A 10,498-nucleotide genomic window follows, 5' to 3' on the forward strand; every position below is an offset into this window, starting at 1 on the left:
GGAGCGCATGAAGGCAATGGAGGAGAGGGAAGGTCAGGGTAGGCAAAGAAGAGGGTGCAGGAGATGATCACCAGCAGCGTGACATACAGTAATGACACCTGCACCGTGATAGAGTGATCTGACACCAGCACCATGATAGAGAGCACTGACATCAGCAGCGTGACATACAGCAATGACACCTGCACCATGATAGAGTGATCTGACACCAGCACCGTGATAAAGAGCACTGACATCAGCAGCGTGACATAAAGCACTGACACCAGCACCGTGATATACAGTACTGACACCAGCACCGTGATAGAGAGCACTGACATCAGCAGCGTGACATACAGCAATGACACCTGCACCGTGATAGAGTGATCTGACACCAGCACCATGATAGAGAGCACTGACATCAGCAGCATGACATAAAGCACTGACACCAGCACCGTGATATACAGCACTGACACCAGCACCGTGATAGAGAGCACTGACATCAGCAGCGTGACATACAGCAATGACACCTGCACCGTAATAGAGTGATCCGACACCAGCACCGTGATAGAGAGCACTGACATCAGCAGCGTGACATAAAGCACTGACACCAGCACCGTGATATACAGCACTGACGCCAGCACCGTGATAGAGAGCACTGACATCAGCAGCATGACATAAAGCACTGACACCAGCACCGTGATATACAGCACTGACACCAGCACCGTGATAGAGAGCACTGACATCAGCAGCGTGACATACAGCAATGATACCTGCACCGTGATAGAGTGATCTGACACCAGCACCGTGATAGAGAGCACTGACATCAGCAGCGTGACATAAAGCACTGACACCAGCACTGTGATATACAGCACTGACACCAGCACCGTGATAGAGAGCACTGACATCAGCGGCGTGACATACAGCAATGACACCTGCACCGTGATAGAGTGATCTGACACCAACACCGTGATAGAGAGCACTGACATCAGCAGCGTGACATAAAGCACTGACACCAGCACGTGATATACAGCACTGACACCTGCACCATAAGCAGGCCCAGGAGGAAGTCAGCATAGCACAGGGATGGTGGGAGCCCCTCATAATGAGCATAGCACAGGGATGGTGGGAGCCCCTCATAATGAGCATAGCACAGGGATGGTGGGAGCCCCTCATAATATGCACAGCAGAGGTACAGCCCCAGGATGAAGTCAGCACAGCACAGGGATGGTGGGAGCCCCTCATAATAAGCAGCCCCAGGAGGATGTCAGCATAGCACAGGGATGGTGGGAGCCCCTCATAATAAGCAGCCCCAGGAGGAAGTCAGCACAGCACAGGGATGGTGGGAGCCCCTCATAATGAGCATAGCACAGGGATGGTGGGAGCCCCTCATAATATGCACAGCAGAGGTACAGCCCCAGGAAGAAGTCAGCACAGCACAGGGATGGTGGGAGCCCCTCATAATAAGCAGCCCCAGTAGAAATATGACACAGCTCAACCTCTTCAAATGGGAGAGTACGGGCATATAGTACGGTGTGCTTTTTTTGGAAGTGAGCCAAATGAAGAAAGAAGGTATGTGTGCTTGATTAAAAAAATCGTTTATAGACTTATACATGGTCTACTGGTCACATGTGTTGAATTCCTCCGAGATCCATGCCTCATTCATTTTTAGAAATGTGAGGTAGTTAACACTGTCGTGAGCTAGGCGAGTACACTTATCGGTCATGATCCCCCCTGCTGCGCTGAACGTCCTTTCGGACAGGACACTGGACGAGGGGCAAGCCAACAGTTCAATTGCAAATTGGGCAAGCTCTGGCCAAAGGTCAAGCCTGCCCACCCAGTAGTCCAGGGGTTCATCACTCCTCAGAGCGTCCACATCGGCCGTTAACCCGATGTAGTCTGACACCTGACGGTCTAGGCGTTCCCTGATGCTGGATCCGGATGACACCTGTCGATGGGTCGGCTGAAAGAATGACCTCATATCAGAAGTCACCAACACATCTTCAAACTGGCCTCTTCTTGCAGGCGCTGTTGGATTGGTAGCCGCAACTCCTTCTCTGGGAGTGGGAATTGCTCCTCTGCCAGCGCACGCAAAAGCAGAATGCAGCATTTCTCAAAGCAAGGCCTGGAAGTGCTCCATTCTGACAGCCCTCTGTGATGGCGGTAACATTTCCGCCATTTTGTGTTTGTACCGGGGGTCTAAGTACGTTGCCACCCAGTACTGGTTCTTGACCCTTATGCTTTTTATACGGGGGTCCCTATTAAAACACTGGAGCATGAAGGCCCCCATTTGCACTAAACTGGAAGCGGTGTGGTGGCCTGGCTCCTGCTCATCATCCAGGATAATGTCGTCCTCTTCATTCTCCTCTCCCCATCCATGCACAACAACAGGGATCCCAGAAAGGTTTAAAGCATGCTCTTCTTGCTCCTCCTCATCCACCCCGGCACCATCTTCCTCTGACTCCTCTTCAGACTCCTGTTGTTCACTTGTTGCAGTTAGAGTAGCCCCCCTGGGAATTCATCCAGCATTGCGACTTCCTCATCTTCCCGCTCCTGCTCCTCCACAGCTTGATCAATGGCACGACGCAATACACGCTTCATAAAGAAGGCATAAGGTACCATGTCACTGATGGCGCCATGGCTGCGATTGACCAGTTTGGTGATCTCCTCAAATGGCCGCAGAAGTCTGCATGCATCGCGCATGAGCAGCCACTGGCGCGGTGAAAAAAAAAACAGCTCCCCAGAACCTGTTCTGCCGCAGAGTTCATACAGTTAGACGTTAACTGCACATTTCTGCTGGAGCAGCCTATCAAGCATATAGAAGGTTGAGTTCCATCGCGTCGGGCAATCGCAAATAAGACGTCTGACCGGCAGATTGTGTCGCCGCTGAATGTCAGCAAGGCGAGCCATGGCCGTGTAAGATCTTCTGAAATGGGCCGAGATTTTCCTTGCCTGCCGCAAGATGTCCTGGACCCCAGGGTATTTGACAAGGAATCGCTGCACGACCAAGTTTAAGACATGTGTCATGCATGGCACGTGCGTCATTTTGCCCTGTTTCCATGCACTAAGCAGATTGGCACCGTTGTCACACACCACTTTACCAACTGTCAAATTAAGCGTTGTTAGCCACTGATCTGCCTGTGAGCGCAAAGCTGAAAGGAGTGCCGGGCCAGTGTGACTCTTGGCTTCCAGGCACAACAGACGCAGCACGGCATGGCAACGTCTCACCTGGCATGTCGAATAGGTTCTGGGGAGCTTGGGCGGCGCAGCAGAAGAGACGCTAGCAGCGGAAAAGAAGGAGTCAGCCGAGGAGGAGAGGGAGGAGGATGGAGTAGGAGGAGGAGGAGGAGAAGAAGAGCCAGGCCTGCATGCAATCCGTGGCGGTAAAACCAAATCTACACGGGTGATTTGGATCACCCAGTGGGCAGTAAAAGTGATATACCTTCCCTGCCCGTGTTTGCTAGACCACGTGTCTGTGGTCAGATGTGTCTGTGGTCAGATGTATCTTGGCACCGACACTTAGTGCCAGAGATACATTCACTTGCCGCTGAACATGGCCATATAGCTCTGGGATGCCCTTCTGTGAGAAATACTTCCTTCCTGGGACCTTCCATTGTGGTGTTCCAATGGCCACAAATTTTCGAAAGGCCTCCGAGTTCACCAGTTTATATGGCAGTAGTTGGCGGGCTATGAGTTCTGACAAGCCAGCCGTCAACCGTTGGGCAAGAGGGTTATCCGGCGTCATCATTTTTTTACGCTCGAACATTAGGCCCACGGAAGCCTGCCTTTTTGCAGAAAAACGTGAGCTTGGCGCGATGGAAGGTGGAGTGGAGGACAATTGTGAGGAGAGAGGAGAAGGAGAAGTAGAAGACGAGGCTGGACGGTGAGAGCCTGGAGTGTGGCTTTGTGTGTTTCCGTTGCTCCCACTGGGCTCGGTGATGGCTGCTCATGTGCCTTCTTAAGGCGGTCGTCCCAAGGTGAGTGTTGGGCTTACCGTGACTAATGCGTTGACTGTAAAGATTGCAGATGGCAACACTATTGTCAGCAGCGGACACGTTAAAAAAAGCCCACACTGCGGAGCCATGTGCCGGCGTCCTGGGAGCGCCAGATGTGACCATACATGGTTGATGCCTCGCTCCTGATACATTAGCAGTCTGCTTTGTCCCTCCTGTGCAATGTAAGTTATTCCTGCTTCTCCTCCCTATCTGCTGGTCCATATCTCCCTCTGAACTCCGCTCCTCTTCCTCTCTTGTGGGCACCCACGTGACATCACTAGACACGTCATCATCAACGTCACCTTCCCCACCGCTATAAGTAGAGATCTCAGAGTAGGCAGCAACACCGGGGACCAACCTCCTCCTTGGGCTGATCTGGGTACTGTCGTCAGACTGCTGAGTGGCGGTTCTTGCTACCTCCTCTTCCTGATCCAATGCCAAGAGTGGCTGTGCATCAGAAATGTCTTGATATGGATCAGAAAATAATTCCTGTGACTCAAGCGGAAGGTATGTGGTGGTGGTGGTTATGGTGTTGTTGGTGGTAGTGTCTTTGGGGGTGCACATAGCAGAGAGTGAAGAAGAGGGTGCAGATCGAGAGGATGAGGAGGGTGCAGAAGAGTAAGGCTGAGTGAGCCACTCAACCAAGTCTGGTGCGTCCTTTAAAGTAATTGAACGCACCTTTTGCAACTTCCCACTTTGGCTCAAGCCTGTTACTCCTGCCCTACCCCTACCACCCCTGCGGAAGGGCCTGCCTCTTCCTCTGCCTGTCATTTTTTTAAATGACCCTGTGACAAAACTCTCAGTCCCTATACTGATAAAGGACTGCTGCAGTATAGCAGCAGTCCTCTGCCTGTCATTTTTTTAAATGACCCTGTGACAAAACTCTCAGTCCCTATACTGATAAAGGACTGCTGCAGTATAGGGCAGCAGTCAGCAGTAGTGCACCTCAACCCTATATATTGTGGACCTATACCAGTCCTTAAGGAATAGCAGACTGTACCTCACTGAACCCTATGTAATGTAGTACGCTATACCTTACCAGTCCTTATAAGGACCTTTGTGGAACTAGTAGGTTGTGAATGATTAGCAGACTGTACCTCAGTCCCTATACTGATAAAGGACTGCTGCAGTATAGGGCAGCAGTCAGCAGCAGTGCACCTCAACCCTATATATTGTGAACCTATACCAGTCCTTAAGGAATAGCAGACTGTACCTCACTCAACCCTATGTACTCTAGTATGCTATACCTTACCAGTCCTTATAAGGACCTTTGTGGAACTAGTAGGTTGTGAATGATTAGCAGACTGTACCTCAGTCCCTAAACTGATAAAGGACTGCTGCAGTATAGGGCAGCAGTCAGCAGTAGTGCACCTCAACCCTATATATTGTGGACCTATACCAGTCCTTAAGGAATAGCAGACTGTACCTCACTAAACCCTATGTACTGTAGTACGCTATACCTTACCAGCCCTTATAAGGACCTTTGTGGAACTAGTAGGTTGTGAATGATTAGCAGACTGTACCTCAGTCCCTATACTCATAAAGGACTACTGCAGCAGAAGGGCAGCAGTCAAGTATAATAATCTTTCTATATTTGGAAGAAAGAATATTATACGTTTACAAGCCTATTACCATACCAGTCCTGAAAAGAACTTTTGTGGACCTAATAGTAACAGCTACTGATTAAACTGACTGTCCCTCACTGCCCCACACAGCTTCCTGCCTGTTCCTATTTAAACTGACAAAACACAGGCTGCTGGAACAATAACTTGAATAGCACTCAAAACTATATCCTGTACTACTTTACCATACCAGTCCTGAAAAGGACTTTTGTGGACCTAATAGTAACAGCTAATGATTAAACTGACTGTCCCTGCTGCACACAGCGTCCTGTCCCTCTCTCTACACTGACAAAAGACAGGCTGCTGCAACAATCACTAGCACAGCAGTTCCTCAAACCTATATCCTGTACTACACCTAACACCTATACCATACCAGTCCTTAAAAGAACTTTTGTGGACCTAATAGCTAGCGATTTGGGTCACTGCAGTCTCTCCCTGCTCCACACAGCAACCTCTCCCTATAGTGACAGAAGAAAGAATGTAAAATGGCCACCGGATCGGGTCTATTTATAAGTTAGGGGGAATGTCCAAGTGTCCATGTGCTGTAATGTCTCAATTGGCTGTCCTGTACCCCATGATGGATGTGTCATCATAGGTGAAAGTTCTTTTACACAGTAAACACGGAAGTCCGCCGGGCGAACGGCGGCAATAGTCCGCCGATCAGGCGGACCGCGAACAGCCGAAATTTGCCGCGAAACGACCGCCGGGCGAACCGTTCAGCCTTCCCTAGTGACGAATGTGCTATATCGATTACGAGCGGTAGTTTTACCTGAGCGAGCGCTTCCGTGTCCGAATTTGATTGTGAGCATGCGTGGCACCTTGTCCGTCGGAGTAGGCTACACATGATCTGAGTATGTCCGATCGGAGCATTTTGTCGGAAAATTTTACCGGCAAGTTGGAAAACTTGGTCCGTCGGATACTCCGACGGAAACAGTCCGATGCAGACCACACACAGTCGGAATATCCGACAAAACGCTCCTATCGGAAACATTCCGTCGGAATCTCCGACCGTGTGTACAAGGGCTTAGAGTCACATATTCACCAAATAAAACAGTCATGAATAAATTATCCTATGTTATCGTCTCATCATAATGTGGTACCAGTTCATGATTTTGTTTTACAATAATCTTCTTTGGATCAGGCTGCCACTCTTGACCTCTCCACCTCAAGTTGGAGTTCTCCATCCCTTCATTGTGTCTTTGGATGGAGTAACTGGACAGAGGCTTAATCTTGAAGTTGTTGTTTGCCTCCCATGGAAGTGGCACCCAAGACAGTTTTTCACAATAAAATATTTTTTAACACCCACTGGAGAAGTTTCTAAAAATTATTTCCAGAACCCAACATTGATTGATACTGGTCTAAACCCTTTTCCTGGACTTGCTTACTCCAGGAACATTAATTATCCAAAAGTAGACTTCATTTAACCAATTATACCAAATATGAGCTGGTGGTTGGTTGCTCCAGAGGAAATCCAATTTTTTTGTGTTTTCTTTGTTATTTATTTACAAACTCAATTAAATTTCATGTACATTATTGATTTAAAATAGCAAACAAATCAATTTCAATTGCAGGTTGTAACACAACAAAATGTGGAGCCCATAGTGACGTGAATATTTTTTTTTATAGAAACAGCTTGATTTTTGATTAAGAAATAAAACATTCCCCCACAACGAGCAAGAGGAAGCTGTGAGGCCAGAGCTATGGGGACTCCCATGTATTTAGTGATACTCCTTATGTCCTGTAAACACAATAGGATTTTCTAACAACAAAACCATTTTTTTCCGAAGGATGTTGGCTCAACCTTGTCTTGCATACACATGGTCATACAAACGTCAAGAACGCGGTAATGTACAACATGTACGACCAGTCAAGAAAAAATAAAGTTCAATAGCCAGTGCGGATTTGATTCCAACCATAAATGAACTTTTGTGCATCAGACTTATGTACACACGCTCGGAATCTCTGACAAGTTTTGTTGTCGTAAAATTTGAGAACCTGCTCACATCCAACATTTGTTGTCGTAAAATCCTATCGTGTGTATAGGGCATTCGTTTTATTAACAACATTAGTCTTTTTTTGTTAAAAACATCAATTTATGCTGTACCTACCGGTGCAGAGCTGATAGTGAATCATCGCCATTGGAAATTTTAAAGTATCCTCTGCAAAGGCCATGTCCTCCTTATTAGAGAAATATAAATCCAGATGACTTCTGGAATCCATTCCGTGTACATGATAGAGTTTATGAGTTGTGAAATCCATCGTCCTGCAATTCTGAACTTCACCTTTTTGATTTCTCCTTTCAACTAAGCTTTATTGTTCGAGTTCTATCTATATTCTTTTGAAATACGGTGTTTACATATTGTAATATAATCATAAATATATTTATAAAGCAGTCATGTGGATAGTGCTGACTGAGGTATGATTGCCATCTGAGCTTGCAAAGGTTTAACCACTTTATGACCAGGCTTTTTTTTTTACATTTGTTGTTTTCAAGTAAAATCTGTATTTTTTACTAGAAAAAGAACACCCAAATATTATACAGTGGGGAAAATAATTATTTGATCCCCTGCAGATTTTGTAAGTTTGCCCACTTACAAAGAAATTAAGAGTCTATAATTTTTTATCATAGGTGTATTTTTGTAATGATAGAGACAGAATATCTGTCAAAAATCCAGAAAAAACACATAAAACAAATGCTATAAATTGAGTTGCAGTTCCGTGAGTAAAATAAGTATTTGATCCCCATGCAAAATACGACTTAGTACTTGGTGGAGAAAACTTTGTTGGCAAGCACAGAGGTAAGACGTTTCTTGTAGTTGATTACCAGGATTCAGTGTTGCCAACCCCCAAAGTACAATTTACTGGCAGGATGACAAAATTTACAAACAGTACCAATTTTTTACCTGCAAAATTCATGAAATTTACTGACAGTGCCACATTTTTTAATGGCACTGCAAAAGTACCTAAAATGCCAGTTTTCAGTGCTAAATGTGCAAAGATCAATATTTACACTATAAACATGTAGCTAGTGCTATTAGTAATGTCTTTAAGTTAAACAAATGTCAAAAGCACAGAGTTCCTCCTTACATCAGAGTCTGCAGGATCCCCCTTACTGTGCAAAGGGAATTCTGACATAAAGGGGAATTCTGCAGATCATGATCTAAGGGGGAACTCTTAGCCCTTGTACACACGGTCGGATATTCCGACAACCAAATCCGTCGGATTTTGTCCGAAACTGTTGCATACACACGGTCGGACAAAGTTGTCGGAAAATCCGATCGTTCAGAGCGTGATGACGTTATTTCGTTACGACGGGACTACGTTCAGACTAGTAGCCAATAGCTTTGGTGTAGGAATTTGATCTGAGCATGCGTGGCACTTTGTCCGATCGGAATTCTCTACACATGATCGGACAAAGTCCGATCGGATCATGTTGTCGGAAAATTTTACCGACAAGTTGGAAAACTTGGTCCGTCGGATACTCCGACGGAAACAGTTAGATGAAGACCACACACAGTCGGATTATCCGACAAAACGGACCGATAAGACATATTCCGTCGGAATCTCCGACCGTGTGTACAAGGGATTATGTAAAGGGGGGGGGGGGGGCTCTGGTCACCAGAGACCACCTTTTAGCAGAGTCCACTGCATTCTCCTTTACACCAGAGTTCCCACTTACATTAGGCCCTGCAGCATTGCCTTTTACATCAGAGTTCCCCATTTACATCAAGTTCTGCAGAATCTCCCCTGCAGACTGATGTAAAGGGGAATACCTGGACCTCTGATGTGGGGGCACTCTGGTGATCAGAGTCTACCTTCTGCAGAGTGAATACACCTTTATATCAGAGCCCCCTTACATTATTGTATTCATGTTATATTCTTCATATTCAAAATTTTATTTGGTTTTAAAAAAATATATATCTGAGGATTTCCCCTGTAAAAAAAATTGTGTATGTGAAGTCTTCTGAGTTAATAACCTACAGATGGTGACATTTGCACTGAATTCTTAATTTCAAGAAGTTGTCAGATTATTTTTGATTGATATAACTGCTATTTTATAGATACCTTGTTTTAAAAACATATGACATAGTAAATTAGTCTGTGGCAGACAAACCCATTTTCTGAGTCTGGTGTTAATTATATATTCTGGTCAAATATCACATACCCTTAACTCTCACCTTTGGAAGGGAGAAGAAGGAAGAGGAATGGAAGTGTTTGGTATTTCGGCGCAAATTTTAACGAAGAAATCAGATTTGATATTTAAGGGCAGAGACTCATGAAGACGGTCTCTTACACGCTCCTTCCTACACTGCTAACTACCACAGGACTCAGCATACAGACAATTTTACACATGTTTTAAGAACAAAGGACACAGCAGTCATTTTAGATAACATCTAATGAACTATATTTTGAAAGAAACAACTTTATTTTATATGAATGCACGAAACTAATGCGCTCCACCTGGCTAATATTAACCACTTCAGTTCCGGACCAATAAACACCTTAAGGACCAGAGGTCTTTTTGCAATTTCGCACTGCGCTGCTTTAACTGGTAATTGCGCGGTCATGCAATATTGCACCCAAACGAAATTTGCGTCCTTTTCTTCCCACAAATAGAGCTTTCTTTTGATGGTATTTGATTGCCTCTGCGATTTTTTTTTTTTGCGATATAAATGAAAAAAGAGCGAAAATTTTGAAAAAAAAAGATATTTTCTTCTTTTTGTTATAAGAAAAATCGAATAAACTAAATTTTAGTCATACATTGAGGGCAAAATTTATTCAGCCACATGTCTTTAGTAAAAAAAATGTCAATAAGCGTATATTTTTTGGTTTGCGCAAAAGTTATAGCGTCTACAAACTAGAGTACATTTTCTGGAATTTACACAGCTTTTAATTTATGACTGCCGA

The 10,498-nt window shown here is 45.4% G+C and overlaps 1 protein-coding gene across 1 annotated transcript in view; it reads right to left on the reverse strand.

The window, feature by feature from the left end:
• The window catches only part of LOC143934385 (nicotinamide N-methyltransferase-like), an 80,948-nt gene extending 73,099 nt beyond the window's left edge, over positions 1-7,849 (reverse strand). Inside the window, exon 1 of the mRNA XM_077457954.1 lies at positions 7,699-7,849. Within this exon, the coding sequence (XP_077314080.1) occupies positions 7,699-7,849 (151 nt within the window). The remainder of the gene's footprint in view (positions 1-7,698) is intronic.
• Positions 7,850-10,498: the final 2,649 nt, after the last annotated feature.

This window comes from Lithobates pipiens, unplaced genomic scaffold (genome assembly GCF_037356315.1).
Source record: "Lithobates pipiens isolate NorthernLeopardFrog02 unplaced genomic scaffold, aLitPip1_a1.2 Scaffold_27, whole genome shotgun sequence".
Classification (NCBI taxonomy): Eukaryota; Metazoa; Chordata; class Amphibia; order Anura; family Ranidae; genus Lithobates; species Lithobates pipiens.